At 45.4% G+C, this 19,652-nt stretch overlaps 2 protein-coding genes across 3 annotated transcripts; one reads left to right on the top strand and one right to left on the bottom strand.

The window, feature by feature from the left end:
* Nucleotides 1-813: 813 nt before the first annotated feature.
* On the top strand, nt 814-2,258 carry ankrd9 (ankyrin repeat domain 9). Its single transcript, XM_018688809.2, has one exon. The coding sequence runs from the start codon at nt 935-937 to the stop codon at nt 1,763-1,765; it is 831 nt and encodes a 276-aa protein (XP_018544325.1). The 5' UTR covers nt 814-934; the 3' UTR covers nt 1,766-2,258.
* A 126-nt stretch (nt 2,259-2,384) lies between these two features.
* tecpr2 (tectonin beta-propeller repeat containing 2) lies at nt 2,385-19,112 on the bottom strand. Of its 2 annotated transcripts, none has more exons than XM_018688793.2 (27): nt 18,947-19,112; nt 17,709-17,816; nt 16,192-16,332; nt 15,761-15,889; nt 15,384-15,515; nt 13,908-14,065; nt 13,510-13,663; nt 13,195-13,347; nt 12,986-13,118; nt 12,522-12,742; nt 12,193-12,415; nt 11,828-12,065; nt 11,473-11,716; nt 10,452-10,691; nt 10,294-10,361; nt 10,101-10,216; nt 9,860-10,033; nt 8,858-9,038; nt 8,551-8,692; nt 8,240-8,465; nt 8,020-8,109; nt 7,791-7,888; nt 7,436-7,571; nt 4,378-4,526; nt 4,155-4,296; nt 3,854-4,003; nt 2,385-3,723 (listed from the first exon to the last, which is right to left on the bottom strand). In XM_018688793.2, the coding sequence occupies exons 2-27, from the start codon at nt 17,787-17,789 to the stop codon at nt 3,572-3,574; spliced, it is 4,071 nt and encodes a 1,356-aa protein (XP_018544309.1). In that variant the 5' UTR covers nt 17,790-17,816; nt 18,947-19,112; the 3' UTR covers nt 2,385-3,571. The 2 variants fall into 2 exon arrangements, with proteins under 2 accessions (XP_018544309.1, XP_018544310.1); XM_018688794.2 differs by having other exon boundaries at nt 17,709-17,797.
* Between the last annotated feature and the right edge of the window lie 540 nt (nt 19,113-19,652).

The following is a 19,652-nucleotide window of genomic DNA, read 5'->3' as shown; positions in this document are numbered from 1 at the left end:
GTGTGTGTGTGAGGTGGGGTGCGGAGGGGGTGTACTACTTCACCTTAGGCAGCAGGGGGCGCTGTTCTCACTGTAGATCAGTGTAGTTACAGTCAGTGAATAGCAGGAGGCGCTGATGGTTAAAAGTAAAACCTGTTTTATTTTTTTTAAATATGTTTTATTCAATTAAATCTTCATATTGATCCTGTTGTAGCTTGTTTAACTACATCAGATCAACTGTATTGATTATTAATATTCATTGATCTATTGCTTCATTAACGGTTGGCATCAATCTTTAAACTCAAACCTAAGGAAAAACAGCTGTTCATCACATCTGGAACCATCATTTGATTATTGATTATTTCTCTGTTGATTGATTAATCAGTCAGTGAACTAGTCAAGTCAAGTCAAGTCAAATTTTATTTATATAGCGCCAATTCACAACAGAAGTTATCTCGAGACGCTGAACTAATCACCTCAGCTCTGTCTGACTCTGCTGGAATATGTATTGATCACTGAAAATCAATGAAGTCACAACAGGCAAACACCCTCTAACACACACACACACACACACACACACACACACACACACAGCGTGTCAGATCACAGATCAATACTCTGATCAGTAATAATCCGTTCAGATCGATCAGCTACTCAGTTGAACTCTGCTGTTTCTCAGTGTTTGTGGAAACAGGCCGCTATGTTCGCTATGTTACTAATGTGTGACACTCGATCCGCCCCGCGCTCCGCCGCCCCGCCCCTGTCCCCAAAACAAACATCCACACATGGAGCTGAAACTGAGAGGGGTGGGGGTGGGTGGGGGGCAGCTATAAAAGTGTGAAGCAGCAAAGGACGGAGGTTTGACTGAGAGACGGTTTGTGACTCTGCTGAATCCGGATCAGATTGTGTCTCCCTCAGAAGAGGTGTGTGTGGTCTCTCAGGTGTGTGTGACGTCATGCCGTGGCTGCTGTCATCTCAGGTGGACCTCGTGTCCTCGTCACCGTCTGAGCGTCAGTGCGAACGGACCGCCTTTTCCTTTTATTGCGCGGTGCGGGAGCGGCTGCCGGTCTGGCTGCTGGAGGACATGCGCAGTATGGAGGTGTTCTGCTGGGAGGACGGACGCCCACGAGCCTTCCTGCCGTCTGAGGCGCTGCTGTACGCGCTCGTGCACGACCACCAGGACTACGCGAGTTACCTGCTCAACAGGTACTCGGTGAGCGCTCTCAGAGCGCCGCGCTGCAGCTTCTGCTGCCGCCGCAGCAGCGGCACGCCGCACCTGAACGTGGCGGTGCGTTACGACCGCGTGTCGATCCTGGGCGCGATGGTGGAAACTCTGAAGGACTGCGACGCGCAGAGCGAGCGGCGAGAGCTGCTGGACGGCTGCGGCGGCTGCTCGCACGTCGCCGACGCGGGAAAGACTGCGGTGCAGCTGGCGGTGGAGCTTTCGCGCGCCGACTGTCTGCTGCTGCTGCTGGCTCACGGCGCGCGGCCCGACGGACTGGACGCTGCGCTGCAGACGCTCGTGTCGTGCGACTCGACGCAGCGACGCCACGCGCAGCGCTGCTTCGACCTGTTGCTGCTGTTTCTGCCCGAACCGCCGCGGCCGCGCCGCCTGCGGGAGGAGCCGCAGCGCTGGCAAAGCCTGTTGGGAAATGAAGTGTTCGACTGGCTGTGCGGTTCGGCCCCGCCCCCCCTCCTGCTGCAGGCTCTCCGGTGTCTGGCCCGGTCCGGACCAGATCGGATCAGCACCCTGCCCGATTTCTTGCAGCTGCACAGCTGGCAGTGACGCCATCTGTGACCATGGAAACAACCCTGTAAACACCTCAGGACTGCTGTGATTGGACGGTTTGTTGACGATGTAAATACACTGTAAATAAAGACCAAAGACCTGATCACTGATCAGTGATCAATACTGCTAACAATCTGTCAGCTGCAGCATCAGGCTTTAGGACCCTAAGGAGACCTGGCAGTGACGATCTGTAAATAAAGATCTGATCAGTTTCATTGATTAACTAAATAATAATCAATACTAGTCTGAAGATTTAAAGACAGAGCTGTGACTCTGTGTGTGTGTGTGTCTGTGTGTGTGTGTGTGGTGGGGGTGGGGGCATGTTTCTACCTCAGTGTCATGATGTAACCTCTGACCTCAGCATCATCACCCCCGGTCATATTGATCATATTGATCACACTGATCGACCTCCTCTGCAGTAGAGTTCATGTTGTTTATGTTGTTTTGACTTGGAGCAGCTGATGTTTGTAAATAAACAGCTTCACACATCTGTTTTTCTTCTTGTTTCTTTTTCACCTGAATTCTCAGTTTAACATCTGGACCAGAAAACATCATTAACACCCCACCCCCACCCCACCCCCACCCAAAAAAAAAAGCGTAGTGTAGAGCTAAAACATGTTTGGTAAAAACATAAATGTTTATTTAACTGGATGTTTCAGACGTTTGGTTGAGAAATTTGAGTTTTCTTAACTTTTTAATTTTTACAGTGTATCTGGGACCACTGATCCTGGATCAATAACCTCACGCTTCTTCAGAGTTCAGACATGTTTATTAAGTTAATGGATGACATCACACAGGTGAGATCACACTGAACTCTGGTCACACCTGCTCAGGTTCCCATGGCGATGCCATCAATGAAGACAAAGAGAGAGTCGACGTCTGCAGAACGAGTTCTGTGTTTGTTAGAATTTAACTACAAGTCCAGTTCAGACAGTCCAGCAGAGTCCACCACAGTCCATCAGAGTCCATCACAGTCCACCCCATTCCATCACAGTCCAGCAGGTTTTGTTTTAAGCCTCATTACAGGTGAATCTTTGAATCTTGGATCTTTTCACTCTGAACTTGTTTTTTCAACAAACAAACAAACGTTTATTAAATTTACATTTTTTACACATTTTTCATGAATCATTACTAGTGGGCGTTCTGCCTATTACCATAGTAACTGAGACAGACAGGTAGGCAACTACCTGAGGAAATGCTGCCCACAGGAGGAAAACCAACACCTTCAGACTGATCCAATCTGGTCCCAGTAACAGAGTCAGAGCTGGAAACCAGTTTAAACCGGTTTACACCAGTCTCTACTGGACGGACTGAAAAATAATTTAAATATTAAACTAAATGCCCCTTTAATATCCTCACACACAGTACAACCAGAACAACTGAAATAAACCAGTTCAACCCAGTTTGACCATAAGGAACCAAACTGAACTGAACTGAACTGGACTGAACCCCTCTGTAGTGAAATGTCCCTTTAATTCCCTCATACTCAGTAGAACCAGACTGAACCAGATTTCATGAGAATAGGGGCCAGTTAGAACCAGCTAGAACCAGACCCAGCCTGAATGAGTCCCTGTGTAACTGCCACCCTAACCCCCAAGATTAAAGTGCTTCCTGTTAAATTAAAGAACAAAATTTGTTAACTCCATTTCCCAGAAGCCACCCAGGCTGTCTCCATGGCAGCCATCTTGGTTTAAACTCTAATGTCATAGAAAGTGATGTCACTGTGACATCACGGTGTCCCGCCAGGTGAATCCAGATCAGGTGGATCTACAACCATCAGTGACATCACAGTGATGTCACAGGTCAGATTAGCTCCCATTCGTCATCCACGTCGTCCCCGTTGAGGACGGGGCCCGAGGAGGTGGGTTTACAGGGAGTCTGAGGGAGGAGCTTCGTCAGCCGACGGGACAATCCACCAATCAGAGTCACCGCCCACAGCTCATCCTCTGGAGTCACTGAAGAGAGAGAGAGACACACCTGAGACACATACCTGAGAAACACTTGAGACATACACGAGACATAGACCTGAGACACACCTCTTCATATTGTCATATTTTCACATTTCCGGTATAAACCCAGTCTTACCAGTTAACCAGTTGGTGTTGCCGGGGATCTTCTTCCAGTAGTCTCCTGCAGGGTTTCGGTCGGAGACGCCGTAGCGTCGAGCCAAATCTCCGTTTACACAGCGAACCCAGACGGTCCGACAGCTGAGGACCAGCTGACTCACCACTAATCCTGAAGATACAGAAATACACAACTGTACACACAGAGGAAACCAGGCTGAGGACCAGTCGTAAAGTACGTACGATATGAATGAGACCACAGACAGCATGAAACAAATTGGTAACACCAGACAGACAGGTATAAATGACAGACAGGTGTGTACCTGGCACTAGCTCCCAGTCCGTCCCTACAGGCATCTCATCACTGAGTCCAGTTCGGACAAAGACAGATCCTCGGTTGTCCAATGCCCAGAGGAGACGATCATTAGGACTTGTCTGGATGCTGACCAGCTGCACTCCTATTGACTACAGAGATATGATGTCACAGTTACTGGGCCAGGTAACACACACCTGTAAGGCTGGTTCTATGTGGGTTCAGTGTGTTACCTGTGCAGGTGGTTCTATCTGGATCCACGCTGGCAGCATCATGCTCGGGTTCAGCGGTTGAGTTCCAACCCTGAAGTAAACAACTCCTCGACTGTCGACAGCCCAAACGTTCTGGCTGCCGCAGCTCACGCTGACCAGACGGACACTTCCTGTAACACACAGGTGACATTTTACGTGAACACACATTTATATCTTTGTAGAACAACACATGGAACAACCTTATGGACACCCAGGACCTTGAAGAGTCAAAGAAACCTCCACTTAAAGTCCAATGGAACCTCACAGACCACAGAAACCTCTGAAGGATCCATCTCCTCAGGGATGCCACTGCTTTATCCAATGGAACCTCATTGTGGACAAGCTGAGGAACACTTACAACTATCAATCAATAAAACCCTGTTAATTTGGTTGGATGTGACTTGGAGCTAATGTGGATTTCTAAAGATCAGGAGGTCCTGGGAATACTGACCTACACCCTTGGACATGGTGGACCCCTCTGGACTGGACTTTGTTCTACCTGACTAACAACACCGGAACTATACTGTCGTAATCTGACTAATTATGTCACATCAATGGTGTGTGTGTGTGTCTGTGTGTGCTCTGTATCATGTTTGTTAGGTTGTGACCCCTGACAAACATGGTTCTGTACATGGGTCCACAGAACCTCTTTATGGACTACTGGAACCCTCTCAATGACCCCTGAACTGTCTCAAGGACCCCATCCTTGAAAACTATAGAACCACCTCAAATTTAAATGGAACCTCTTTGTGGACCCCCTGACCCAGACTGGAACATGGTCTGTGTTTCATTTTTCTACCTGTACATATATTTATTGCTGTTCCCATAAACCATCAGTAGAAGCTGATTTTCATACTTTACTGTTAATTTACTTTACTGTTAACTTTATTGATATGTAGTAAATGTTGATCAGTTCAGGTGCAGCAAACATTATTTATGGTTCCACTACTGTCCAGGTGGAACGTGAATAAAATCATGTGACCATGTCCTGTTTCAGAGCAGATTCCAGGTCAGTCTGTTTCTGGGAAACAGCCTCATGTTTCAGACAAACTGTCCTGCTGACCTTTGACCTCTGAAGGCCTCAGTAACCTGCAGCTGTTTGTCATCTCTGGTTCTGTGTTTTACATCAAATATAAACAACCATATGTACACATCAAATTAACAGATCAACAACAACACAAACAAACCAACACTTAGGGTTAGGGTCAGCTAGTACCTCTGTATGAGCTGAAACATTGCTGACTTTTTATAGCCAAGAGAAGAGTGAAGCAACATCAGATTCAGATCAGTGCTTCCTGCTCAGTGCGATGATCACTGGATGTTTGTTTAAACCTGTTCAGGTCATCAAAGCGCGACGTGAATAAATTGGATATGCAGGTTCCAGTTCTCTTTACAGTGAGAACTTGTTACAGCCAGATTCTGATCCAGGTCCATTTGGATCCGGTTCTTGGTTTGTAAAATACCCAGATTCATTAAACTGCAACTCTTTTCTCTGTACTTGTTAAGTAGAAAACTGTTGATTACATCATAAATTACACTGACTGTAGATTATATTGTAGATTATAATAACTGTAGATTAAATTAGATTATATCATCAATAGATTATGTCAGATTATATCAATTGTAGATTATATCAGATTATGTCAACCTTAGATTATATCAGATGGAGACTATATCATAGAATATATTAACTGTAGATGATATCAACTGTAGATGATATCAACTGTAGATTATATCAGATGTAAATTATATCATGAATTATATCAACTGTAGATTATATTGTAGATTGTATCGTAGATTATGCCAGATGTAGATTAGTAATTAATGTTGAATGTGGTGGTTGATGAGCGTCTGCCTGGACTCTGCCAAATATAGTGTGTGAGTGAAGACTCATCACTCTAACATTTGTCTGTGACTGTGTCTCTGTTCATTTAGTATCTGCCACTATAAACTGAAGGATTTCTGATCTGTAGTCCAACAACAACTGATCTCAGATCTGAATTCAACTTTTATTTATAACTTCAGTCACTGACAAATGATCAGAGACAAACTTCATGAGATTAAATGAGGAATTCCAAGACAATCAATAAAATGTTACTGAACTCTGACTCTGATCTCGCTTTGTCACCACACAGAAACCAATGTTCATATCATGGACTCTAATTTTTTATTTTATTGTGTCAGAGAGACAGACAGACAGAGAGACACAGAGAGAGAGAGAGAGTCATGTGGTCTGTGATAGTGAGAAGGGCAGAGGAACTAAAAAAAGATCTAACCTACCAGCCAGGTTACACTATGACGCACAAAACACACACACACACTCACACCATCTCCATGTTGACCTCTGAATCACGGTCCTGTTACACAACCTCCACTTGTCAGTGTGACGAAGAGACACAGCTGAGTGCATGTTCAGAGTGAGAGAGAGTGTGTGTGTGTGTGTTGTGCGTCACACTGTAACCTGAACCAGAAGTCCATGATGTGCCCCCCCCCAAACATAAACACAAACACAGACTCACACATTAAAGGAAAATTTCACAGTCATTTTTCATGACTGTATCAAACCAGGTGCAGTGGTTAGCACTGTTGCCTCACAGCAAGAAGGTTCTGGGTTCGAGCCCCAGGGCTTTTCTGTGTGGAGTTTGCATGTTTTCCCTTTGCCTGTGTAGGTTCTGTCTGGGTTCTCCAACTTCCTCCCACAGTCCAAAGACCTGCAGTTTAGGTTAAATGGTGACTCTAAATTGCTGGTAGGTGTGAATGTGAGTGTGAATGGTTGTTGTCTGTATGTGCTGGATGCGATGGACTGGTGATCTGTACAGGGTGAACCCCGCCTCTCGCCCAATGTCAGCTGGGACAGGCTCCAGCCCTCCCGTGACCCTTAACGGATAAGATGATGGATGGATGGGTGTATCAGACCAACATGTCTCTGTGCCTTCACCTGGAAGCTTCAACTGTCTCAGTTACACACATCAGTCATCCACCTGCAGTACTACATCTGCACAACCACACTTGTACAAACACACCTGACTCTGATACGTACCGAGCTGGCTGAGGTCCAGGGGGGTCCAGTGCAGTCCAGTGGGACAAGATGGAGACAGAGTTCGAATGCTGACTCGGCCATGAGAGTCCAAACCCCACAGAGCATCACGACAGGCAGACAGGTGAGACAGCTCCACCTGAGAACACAGGTAGAACACAGGATAGCAACACAGGGAGAACACAGATAGAGTACAGGAGAAAACAGGTAGAAGACAGGAAAACACAGGAGAAAACAGGAAGAACATGGGTAGAACACAGGTAGAACACAGGGGAACACAAGTAGAACAGAGGTTGACCATGAGAGAGAGTAGAAACCAGTAGAATCAGAGTCAGAAACAGGTGACAGGTGTTTTTACCTCGGGTGGTAGAGGGACAGAAGAGGGGCGGAGCTCTCCATCCTGATCCCAAACACAGAACAGGTCCTTCCTGCTCTGAGCCAACCACAGGAACGTACCTGAAACACACAGGCAGACAGAGGATCAGAGGTCTGCGGACATGACACTTGGCAGAATGCTCAGAGTATGAGGATGAGATGGATCCAGGACTGTGTGTTCTTTAGTGTCCAGGTGTCGCCAAGGGTGTTACCTTCTCTGTGAGGCACAGCAGAAGATGTGATGAAGGTCCACCTGGTGGCTGAGACGGTTCCTCTTGGAACAACGTTCTGCCAGAAAGTTCCTGAAGGAACCGAACACAAGCAGCAGCTGAGCAACTGAAAACTACAAAACTGAATTCTGTTCTACTGGACTCTACTGGACTCTCTTCGACTTATGCTGGACTCTACTGGACTTTACTGGACTCTACTGACCCACGAGACTCCCGCGGGCCAGGTGCATTTGGTTCCGTCCCGATGCAACCCAGACTCCGCTGGCGTTGGCGCTGACCAGGCTTGGCTGACACTGAGAGTACTGTGACAGGAAGGCCACCACCCGCTCCACCGGTGCCCTGGTTACCGTGGCAACACTCTGTGTGGCCTGCAGCAGAGTCTGGAACAGACTGCCCTGATCGAAGACCACATAGTCTGAAATACTGATCTGATGGAGACAGACAGACAGACAGACAGACAGGTATTTAGCGGAGATCAAACAGGATGAACCAAAGACCACCCCCCACCCCTACCTGCCACCAGTGGTCATCCTCCCCCTGTGGTCTGGATGAACAGATCCCGGTTCTGAACCACAGGCTGCCGCTGGCATCCAGAGCCCAGGCTGTCCCCCCCCCACCGAGAGCGACACACATCAACTCCAGACCCTGAGCCTCACTGACACACACACACACACACACACACACACACACACAGTATTAATCAGTGATCAATAAACTGTCACTAAGGATTTTCACTGTAATGATAATGTAAGATCAGTCAGCTGTCTGTATACTCTAGTATTCCAGTAGTATTGCTTTAGTATTGCAGTAGCAGTAGTACCTGACGGTGTCGTACTTCCAGCCCTCGCCCTCGCTGCAGTAGCTGTTCAGTCCCTCTCGGTAGAACAGCGCCTTGTGTTCACTCAGAGCCCAGACCACGCCTCCTCTCACACACACCTGGCTGAAGACACAAGGAGACTCCACCTTCACAGAGCGAGCGCAGGGACGCTCCACACTCAGACCTGACGGACACACACAACAGTTACTGTGTCAACAGCAGGGTCAGGGTCAGGGGTCAGGAGGGAGGATCCCAGGTTTGATGGGATTTATAATCCTTCAGGATCCTGATCAGATGTTGAACAACCTCAGTTGACTATGGTCCTCCTCCTGTCCAGACACCCTGCTGGTCCCAGAGACCAGGACCACATCACTGATGACTCTGCTGATCTGACCCTGAGATCATCTATACTCGGAGCAGCTGGTTTCTGAAAGTCCCTCATTAACGAAATAAACTAATCTCTATGTTGCTATTGTTTTTATGAAAAACAGAATTTCATATCAGCTCTCGCTGCTGTTCAGGATCCAAACATCTGTTTAACTTCAGATTCTTTAACTTCGTCTGTGTCAGTATCATCAGGATGAACCTGCTGAACAGGTAAACATGGGTAAAACACAGACACCCCCTGCTGGTCACACAGAGACATCTCAGCTGGTAAATCCAGGTGAGTGCAGGCAGACCATGATGTTGCCTCTATGATGATTAAATAAAGTTTTAAATAAACAGATGTTTGTCTGGATGTGACTCTTCTCAGCCAATGAGAACCCAGCTCCTCCTCTAAAGTAGTCTTTTCTTTGTTTCTGTGAAACTGCAGCCGAGTGGCGTTGTCTCATCCAGAACCACAAACATCAACTTTACAACATCAGTAAAGAGATGACGCTCAAACTGAAGGTTGATGTTTTATCTCAGATTTAAATTCACCTCCTTCCTCTTTAACCACAACCTGTCTGCTGCTTCACAATCAGGTGCAGGTGGGTAGTTACCTGTGAGCAGGACGGTAGTTACCTGTCTGCAGGTAGAGGTCACCGTTAGTCCTGATGATCCAGGCGGAGTCGTCACTCAGAGCAACGAAGGCCGTTTGCTCCACAGCTTTGTACCAGTGACGTTTTCCTTTAACAGACACTTTAGCACAAGCGAACGCTGTCATGCTCTTCTGCTCCACCTTCCACAGCAGATTACCTGATGGAGTTAGCAACAATTAGCATTCAGCTAATGCCATCTGCTATGTGTGATGTCAGCGGCTCACCTGATGGTGATAACGCCACCTGGTGGACGTTGTCTTCAAAGCGCTGCCAGTTGAGTCCAGTTTCAGGCAGAAGGCTGCAGAACAGTCCTCCTTTAAAGTCCAGACACCACACATACCTGAAACATATAAATCACCTGTAAGATACCTGCTAAACACGTCACCTGATAACAGCCCTCCTGTAAAGTCCAGACACCTGTCTGTCACTTGTAGGCTCAGTATTCCACATCCCGGTCCGGAGTATCCCATCCAGCTTTCTGCCAACTAGACAGGAAAGAAAAACAATATTAATCCCTGCTGAGAGAGTCACCTGGTCAGGTTTGAGTTTGTCTCACCTGGTCAAGTTTGACTCACCTGGTCAAGTTTGAGTTTGTCTCTGTCCTGAACATCCTGGTCCGTCTGTCTGTCTGTTGTCTTCTCCATCTGATTGGACGGACAGGTGTGAGCGTCTCCTCTGCTGCCAGCACCAGACAGAGTGTGACAGTAGATGTCTCCTTCTTCATCACTGGATATACTGGGTTCTCTGTCTAGAGTGGACACAGTGGAGTAAAACATCTGGTCTGCCAAACCAGCAGGGGGTGCCAGGTCATCCTCCTGTACACAAATACAGAGGAAATTTAACATTTAATTACACTCATGACTGATGCTTTGTCCAAAGCAGAGTTAGAGATTATTAAGTCTGGGGACTAGTTTCAGGGGTCTGGGGACTAGTTGTAGAGGTCCAGTGGCAGACCCAGAAGCTTTGGTGAGGAGGGATTTGTACTAGTCCAGGTATGAGATGATGAGTGAGGAGGGGGAGAATCCTCCTCATGTTGCAGGAGGAATCTCTGGGTTCACCATGATGTTGTACAGGTTTTGGTTCAGGGATGTTTTCCCCAGCAGAAACACAAGCTCGGCCTGGTTCAGGTTGGAGAAACCAGACAGGTATAATACAGACAGGTATGACACGGACAGAGAGACATGCATTGTTGTTTGAGAAGGGTTGAGAGAAGGATCAGGTGGTTCAATGAGAACCATACAGGTCCAGGGGCACGAGGACCAGATGGGTCCAAGATCAGGATGTGACAGGGCCTGGGGTAACTGGCACAGGCAGATCCAGGAGTATGAGGACCAGACAGGTCCAACACTAAGAGGACAGAGGGAGTCTGTTGTTGTGGAGGTATGAGGAGGTTTGTTACAGAGGAGCCAGATTAACTGTTTAACTCTGAATGATAATATATAATGTTGCCTCCTCATGAAAAAACAGAATTTGCTTCCAGAAATCAGAGAAACTCCATTTTCAGTATAAACCCTACCAGCAGTCCTCAGCGGATAAATCACCTGATAATTACACATCTAACATGATCATGTAGGTGTAACAGAAACATCAATACACCTCCTCCTCCTCTGGTCCAATGAGAGGGCTCAGAAACTCATCCTCTTGCTCCTCCATTGGCTGCTGCTCCTGTCCATCATCTTCTACAGTGTTGTGCATGTAGGAGAAGGTGCACTTCAGCAGCAAATCCACATCCGGGGTTGGAGGGATGACGTCTGCCCCTGGACCAGGACCAGAGTCCTTTTCTGGGATAAACTGGTTCTCCAGACCTTTGAGAACCAAGGATCCTGGAGGGAGGAGGGAGCTGGGGCAACAAGAGTGAGACAGATGTGTCAGTCCGTGATACCGTTAAAGACAGACAGACAGGCAGGCAGGCAGACAGGCAGACAGACACACAGACAGACAGATAACTAACCCAGAGTCCATTTCCTCTCCATCCTTTACACCTCTGTCTGAACCTCCCCCATCTTCCTCCTGTGAGTTCTGGTCCTGGTTCTGTTCTGGAGAATCCTGGTTCTGAAGGTCCAACCCGACGAAGGAGGCTCGGTCGCTTAGAGGAGTTCCACTTCCTCCATCACTACAACTGCCGTCCTGGACTACAAACATGGAGTCTGAGCAGCTGCTCTCAGAGAGGTGGTTCCCACTGCTGCTGTCTAAGGATGGACAGGAAGACACAACACAGTCAGTCAGTCTGTCAGTCAGACTGTCTGTCAGTCTCTCCCTCTCTCTCTCTCTCTCTCTGTCTGTCTCTCTGTCCATCTGTCTCTCTCTCTCTTCTACCTTGCCGTTTCCTCTTCTTCTTTTTCACTCTGATGGCTTTCACCACCAGCTCCTGTTGCATCTCCTCCTGTCCCAAGGGGGCGCTGTAGCGTCTGGAGCCGAGCTCACAGGATGTGGTTACCGGGACGTTTCCATGGAGACTGTCCCAGGAAGTCACGGAGCTGCTGCGACTACGGGAGCTGCTAGTGAGGAGATCGGACCGTCGACAGAGCTGCTCCATCACCTACATCAGCAGTGAGTTTGTTTCCAGGTGGAGACAAATGAAACAGATTCTGTTAAACCAGCAACAGGAAGCATTCACTACAGTAAGATAAGCAGCTGTCAGTCACCTCCAGCTGCTCCTCCTGCTCCTCTGCCTCCTCTACTTCCTCCTCTTCTTCTTTCTCTCCCTCCTCGCTGAGTCTCTTCCCTCCTCCTCCTTCCTCCCTCCCCCCACCCTCTATGATGATGGCCATGGTTCTGATTGGCTGAGCTGTTTCCACTGAACCCGTTGGTGGGAGGACAGTAGGTGTGGTCAGAGGTGAGGACAGACGGATGGAGAGCTCCGACACTGAAGAAGTGAGGCAGACATTTTGGAAAAGATCAGTATGATAATTGGCCTTAACGAGCTTTAACAGTCGACCGGTGTGTTGTTGTGTGAAGTAGGTGAATGTAGCAGGAGTAGTACCGGTTCCTCAGAGATGTTTTAGCATTTATCTATTTTCAGCTGTATTTCTAGTGGGAAGGTCATGGTTAGGATAGTAGTCATAGCAGCAGTAATACTGTTTGTATAACTAGCAGTAACAGTACTCACAGTTGGAGGCCAGGCCCTCAGGACTGTTGGAGAGGCGGATGATGTCTCTGTCTCCTTTCAGGATGAAGATCTCATTGTCACAACATGACACTGATACGATGTCTCCGCTGCTCTCCAACGCTCCGATTATCACCTGAACACATGAAACACAAAACAACATCAACATTCACACACGTCAACATTCAGATAAGTGTCTGCAGTAGCTGTACCTCACTGACGCAGTCAAGGACGTAGATGCTGTATTCGTTCCAGCTGAGGATCCAGCCCTCTCTGAGGAAACAGCTGAGCAGACCGAGCTGTCTGTCTGCTGGACGGTATGCTCCGACTGGACCAGGACGAGGAAACAACTCAAACTGAGGAATCTGACAGACCGACAGACAGACAGTTATTCACAATCTTTACAGAGTAACTGGTGTAACAGCAGCCAGTACTTCAGTAGTGATGACAGTCACAGTAAATTTATTTGTACCATATGTCTGTGAACAGTAACTGTAACTACATGTATCTGTATGTTCCTGGTGTACCTGTGAGTTGAAGAGTGGTTTAAGCAGCCGGGTGTCCTCCACCTGTCCCGTAACATCAGACCTCCACAGTCTGAGTCCAGGTCGAGCAGCAAACACCTGAAGATCACTCTGTTTACAGAGAGCCGGCAGGAAACAGGCTCCGAACCTGCCGCTACTGCAAAGAACGAGTACAGGTACCATCAGTGAGCACAAGTGCTCTCAGTGAGTACAAGTACTGAGCCAACACAAAACATCCTGTCATGAACAATCATCATGAACAAGTTCAAGTTCAAAGTTTATTGTCAAATGCACAGATCCCACTTCAACACAAAAACTACACATCACATTAACCACAGTCAGTTTATAACTAGTCAGTTAATAACTACAGTCAGGTCCTGTTGTGCAGTGTTGTGTTGTACCTCTTGCGGGGCTTGGTGCCCAGCTGATGAACTTCCTGTCTCTGGGAGCAGTAAAGCAGAGATCTCTGCTGCGTCGACACCAGCAGTACCTGGTGACTGTACTCCATCTGAACCACACCTGAGGATTCCTCCAACAGCAGCACAGGTTTACACACTCCCTGCACATGTACACACCCACACCCACACACACACACACACACACACAGGGGTTAAACACAGACAGCTGAGAAGATGAAACGACTCGAGATATGAACAGAAACAGGAAGTGTGATTCCTGTTCTGTCCTGACTTCATCCTTCAGCAGCTCTCAGATTATCAAAGATCAGCAGAATAAACAGAATAAAGTCTTACAAAGTCTTTAGTGTTAGTATTATCAGACTCTCTGCTTCTTCTCATGATGGTGAACTGAAATTGTAGTGTAAGAAGTCAACAGCTATGTGATGTGCAAAGAGTAAAGTGCCTCTAAAAGAGAGAATGTTGCAGCAAGCTAATGATCTTAAAGGAATATTGTGATGAAATGGTATTATCATTATTTAATGTATGATTCAAAGTGATTCAAAGAAAACATGTGATACATGTTAAATGTCACTATGTAAGAGTAAATGTTAGTGTTCACTGCATATAATGCATACTTTTGTATAATCCATATGAAAGTGTGAAAAAGATACATATTTTTAAAAAAATGATACAAGGAAGAGTTAAGAAATAATGGTGTAAAGTCAACGTTTTTAAAAAAATATAATCAGGACAGGCCAGAACATAATGGTGTAAAACAGAGAGTGAACAGGTCAGATGAGGACAGGGCCAGCTTTGACATGACCCAGTAAGCGAAAGTTGGCAAGGAGGAAAGCCCAGGTGCATTTCAGGAGATATTGGCATATGACAAATAAGTTAATAGTGTATTTTAACGAGGGGACCAAGGATGGACAGTTAGACTAACCAGTGTTTTAATGGTGTAAATTTGACAAACCAATAAAATGACCTAAAGCATGGAAAGTCACAGCAAAACTGTATATAAAGAGGGACAGAGCCAGTACAGTTTTAGAGCTCTTCAGGTGTATCTTGTGTGCACTTTGAACTCTTCTCGGGTTTCTTTGTCGACAAATAAACTCTGCAGCCTTGGACACTGCCGTCTCCTGATAATTTTTGGACACCTGAATTAGGCTGAAGAATTCTGATCGTAGCCCAGTGGTTTGGGACTTTAAACCCAAATCCACATCAAAATAAAATAAACAATCTGAATCTGTGTCTTTGGGCCATGGGAAATTCAAACAGCGTCAGCAGCAGCTTCAGTCCACAGGAGGCATTCAGGTGCAGATGGCGAAATATGTTTCTGTTCACATTAACAAACTCAAAGCATAAAACAAGGACTGTGTAAAACACTGAACTGAGTAAACAACTGTTAACTGAAAATAATCTGAAATATAGATACAATAATCAGAGTATAATGAGATAATTTGATGGTTGAGGTTTCACCTGGTCCAGATCCAGAGCTGAGAAAACAACTCGTCCTTTATCGTCTCCAGAGAAAAGTTTCATCCCATTGGTGCTCCAGGCCAACGATGTCACAGAACCTTTATGAAGGCCGATGACATCAAAACGCCTCAGCTGTAGACAGACAGGCAGAGAGACAGGTTACAGCTACAGAGAGACAGACAGGTTACACCTGGAGTTATTATTTACCTGTCGATACAGATATCTGTAACAAGCCCATACTGCCGATACACCAGTGAGGAGAGAGTTCACTGAGGCAACCTGATGGAGGTCTCTGTACCTGTCTGTACCTGTACCTGTCTACCTGTTTGTACCTGTACTTGTCTGTACCTGTCTAACACACATGTGGATCTTCTCACCTGTTTGTTGCGACCAGGAAGTGGAGACACCAGCTGGAAGACTGCAACTCGACCTGAAGCTGTTCCCACGGCAACCAGGTCATCAAAACAGCTGAGCAGCTTCACAGCTGTGATCGCATCACACTTTCCCTGCAACACACACACACATACACCCCGTTACAGACAGATACAGATGTGCTCCAGCTGTGTGTCTGGTGTGTGTGTGTGTGTGTGTGTAGGAGTTTCCCCCTGAGGATGAGTGTGCTGATCCTCTTCCTCTCTCTGCATCTCAGAGTCCTGATCATGGACCTGAGTTTTCAGAGTGCCCTCTGCTGGACCACAGCCTGAACTTCAGTTTAAATGTTTAATCAAAAATTAGTGTCTGAGGACTGAACCAGGATCCAGCTGGACCCCCCGTGCTCTAAACACCACAGAAAAAGAAGAGCTCTGACCTCCAGACTGTACTTGTTCATGTGTGCGAGGCGGCGACAGTACAGATACAGCATGCCTATACTGCTGCCCACGGCCAGGAAGTCACTGCTGCTGTCCAGAGCTGTCAGGTAGACCAGGACAGACCTGAACCCCCGCTGGACCTGCAGAAAGACCAGAGCCTTCATCATCATCATCATCATCATCGTGGTCTCAGTTCATCAGAGATGTAAACAGGTATCAGACAGGTCAGAGACAAACTGATGGACCTGCCTCATCTCAGTTAGAGCCTGACTGGATGGAGCTGATCAAACACTGACTGTAACAACAACAACAATAGTAATTAAAAAAATCCCACTCCCACGATGCAACACTGTATAGAAACAGAGGAGTGACTGAATACCTCCTCACCTGAAATTTTACTATTTTAATTTAGGTTATCATTAAATATGATGATTAAGTTTCTCTGAATCACATGAGGGCACATTGTGGTAAAAACAGGAAATAAAAACTAAATCCTCTGATGTCTTTCCTTAAAAACAATCCTCAGTGTTTTCTATATAATATATAAAGCATTTTATAAAATATATTTATGTAATATTTCTCAGGAGAATATATGAACAGGTTAGAAACTTTTCTCATCCTCAGTCTCTGTCATTATTCAAACACTCCATACTCAGACATATATAATAATGAACTTATTAATTTATCTATCATCTATATTCAGCTCAAGCCAATTCGTTGACTGGGTGAGAGGTGTGGTAAACCTGGACAGGTAACCAGTCTGTCACAGGACAAACAACCACTCACTGGAGTCATTTACACACAGTCATGATTTAATATTTAATTATTCTTCTTGTTTTGTTTTAGTTCTGTTGTCATTTTCTTTCACTTCTTTGAATAAAACTTTATGGATCAACCTGGATCTACCTAGGTTTACCTGGATTTAGATGGATCTACCTGGATTTACATGGATTTAGATGGATCTACCTAGATTTACCTGGATTTACTAGAATATCTACCTGGATTTACCTAGATTTACCTGGATCTATCTGGATTTACCTGGATCTACTTGGATTTAGATGAATCTACCTGGATGTGCCTGGATTTACCTGGATTTACTTGGATCTACCTGGATTTACTTGGATTTAGATGGATCTACCTGGATTTAGATGGATTTACCTGGATTTACTTGGATCTACCTGGATTTACCTGTAGGTTTCACTGTTTCATATTAAAAACTTTATTCATGATTCTGATGAAGTCGCCTCCACCTCTCATTCAGAGCTGGATTATTAAACCCAGAGTTTACAGATCCAGATGATCAAGGATGGCTGATGTCAGACTCAGTCTGGCTCCAGGTGACCTGAGGAGAGCCAGACTGAGCTGAACTCACCTGGTCCAGGCCTCAGGTGTTCAGCCTGTTATTTAAATGAAAATACAGTTGTGTTTTAGTTGTTTACAGCTGGGCTGGGTGTACTGGACTGGACTGGAATGGACCAGGCCAATGCCTTGGCATTGGTTTGGATAGGTTCGGTACCTTGGCTGGGATGGCATTCAGCAGGTAGTAGAGTGGGCAGAACTCTTTGAGGATGGATGGCGGGGTCGTTGGCGTTGCCATGTTTGGTCCTGAAAGTCAGTTCAAAACCTTCATTTTAAAACACACAAAAAAACTGTGTTTAGCGAAACACACAACTGAACTGCAGCAGTGGTTCAGCTGGATGGAGCTCTGCACTAAACTCAATATAAAAACCAAACATTTGACTATTCCCTTCAAATGTTATGAGCCAACACACAACACTGATAAAACATAACGAAAGGTGATATTTAAAGATTAAGATCTTACTACAGTAAAAGGTAGGGTTTTACTTTATATACAGTATATTATGTTGTAATATTCTCCCCTTCCAAGAGTCAATGAGGGCGGTAACGAGCAGCATGAACGAGCTGAGATTTAACCTAATTTTAAACGCTGTTTGATGTACCAGACAAACGCCGAATTACGTGGAAAGATTTAACAGATTATTTGAGATTGTGTATCACGTTCTACATTTAATATATTTGAGATCAAATGAAGAACTTTACTAAATTGACAATATCATTAATGAAGTTTGGAGTGAAGAAAGCCATTAATGTTCTGCTTCCTGATCAGGTGGATGAAACTGCACCAAACTCGGTTACAAATATCAGTAGTTTACAGTTTCTTTGTTCATAATCTGACAACATGCAACAGTGTAAAAAACAAGACGGTTAATTTAATGTACCACCCTCGACCCGTTTACAACAATAAAAGTTCAGGTTTGATGATTTATCTGCAGTTTCTCCTGCAGTGTTCTCCCCCGGACAGAGTGATGGAGGGCGGTAACAAACTGTATGAACAAACGTAAACAGCTGACATTTAACATAATTCAGACGCTGTTTGGTAGACCAGACATACACCGAATTAAACAGAATGAGATACTTTGATGTAAGTAATATTAAACCATTCTTGGCAGTAAATGTATTTAAGCACAAATTAAGAGAAATATTAAATTGCACATCTGGTCAACGGAATTTGGTGTGACGCTGTCTGTTAAAGAGACGACGGCACCAATTTACGTTAACACAGCAGATTGTTCTGGAAAATGACAGTTGACCGTAAACCTCCCAAAAACAGCATCATGTCAACAAACAAACAAACAAACATCCTGCTGTTTACCGAGCTAGCCTCTCAGGTTAGCTAGCATCATAAAGCAGCAGCTAACGCAGCGGTAGCATCAAAAGCCGAGAGTCACTTACTGAAGGCTACGGCGAAGGATCCGCTCAGATGTTCGTATAGATGTTTTTAGCACAGCTGGATATTAAAGGGTTGACAGGTGATATCGCCCTGACAGATTTCACACCATGTTTCATACTGACGCTGCCGTCAACAAACTGTGCCACCTTCCGGCGACACGGAGAATTATAGCTGTAACTTCTGATGTATTTTTATTCTAACGTGTGTGTGTGTGTGTGTGTGTGTGTGTGTGTGTGTGTTTTATTTTATTTTATTCTCTTTCACCTGAGTCACTAAACCTCACATTCCCTGTTACTTATATTAATTATCATTTTCTTCAGACCCAGCCGGAAGATTCACGAATAAATACATTTATAAATGAATGACCGGAAGCGGAAACTCGACGACTGCTGGTTGGAAAACCTGGAAGGTGGATCTGTCCGTCCAGTTCAAATCTTGAAAGTTATACTGGTTAAAAATGAAGGTAACATTCAGAGAGCTTTCTCTTAAAACTGATTGGTTTAAAGTTCTTGTGAAATTACCAGATTCAAAAACTAAATCTAATAGTGTCAGAAACATTAATTAGATAAATAAATTATTGTAAAACAGATTTATAATGGTTTTATATCTGTGAAATAACATTTTAATGCACATGATCACTTCCTAACATATTTTATATTTTTTATAAATTAAATGTAACACTTACACAAAATCCATCCATCCATCCAT

Source organism: Lates calcarifer, unplaced genomic scaffold, assembly GCF_001640805.2.
Source record: "Lates calcarifer isolate ASB-BC8 unplaced genomic scaffold, TLL_Latcal_v3 _unitig_2006_quiver_642, whole genome shotgun sequence".
In the NCBI taxonomy this organism is placed as follows: domain Eukaryota; kingdom Metazoa; phylum Chordata; class Actinopteri; family Centropomidae; genus Lates; species Lates calcarifer.
Note: the sequence above shows the minus strand (reverse complement) of the source record. Positions and strands in the feature narration are given on the sequence as shown.

Bases quoted from the DNA above. Each gene is read 5' to 3' on its own strand.
- tecpr2 (XM_018688793.2), bottom strand. From the start codon at position 17,789: ATGGCAACGCCAACGACCCCGCCATCCATCCTCAAAGAGTTCTGCCCA. The intron at 14,066-15,383 runs GTGAAACCTCAA...GTACATGTGCAG, and splicing joins CAGCTCTGGATCTGGACCAG to GGAGTGTGTAAACCTGTGCT. The intron at 7,889-8,019 runs GTAACACCCTTG...TGTGTGTTTCAG, and splicing joins TGCTGTGCCTCACAGAGAAG to GTACGTTCCTGTGGTTGGCT.
- ankrd9 (XM_018688809.2), top strand. From the start codon at position 935: ATGCCGTGGCTGCTGTCATCTCAGGTGGACCTCGTGTCCTCGTCACCG.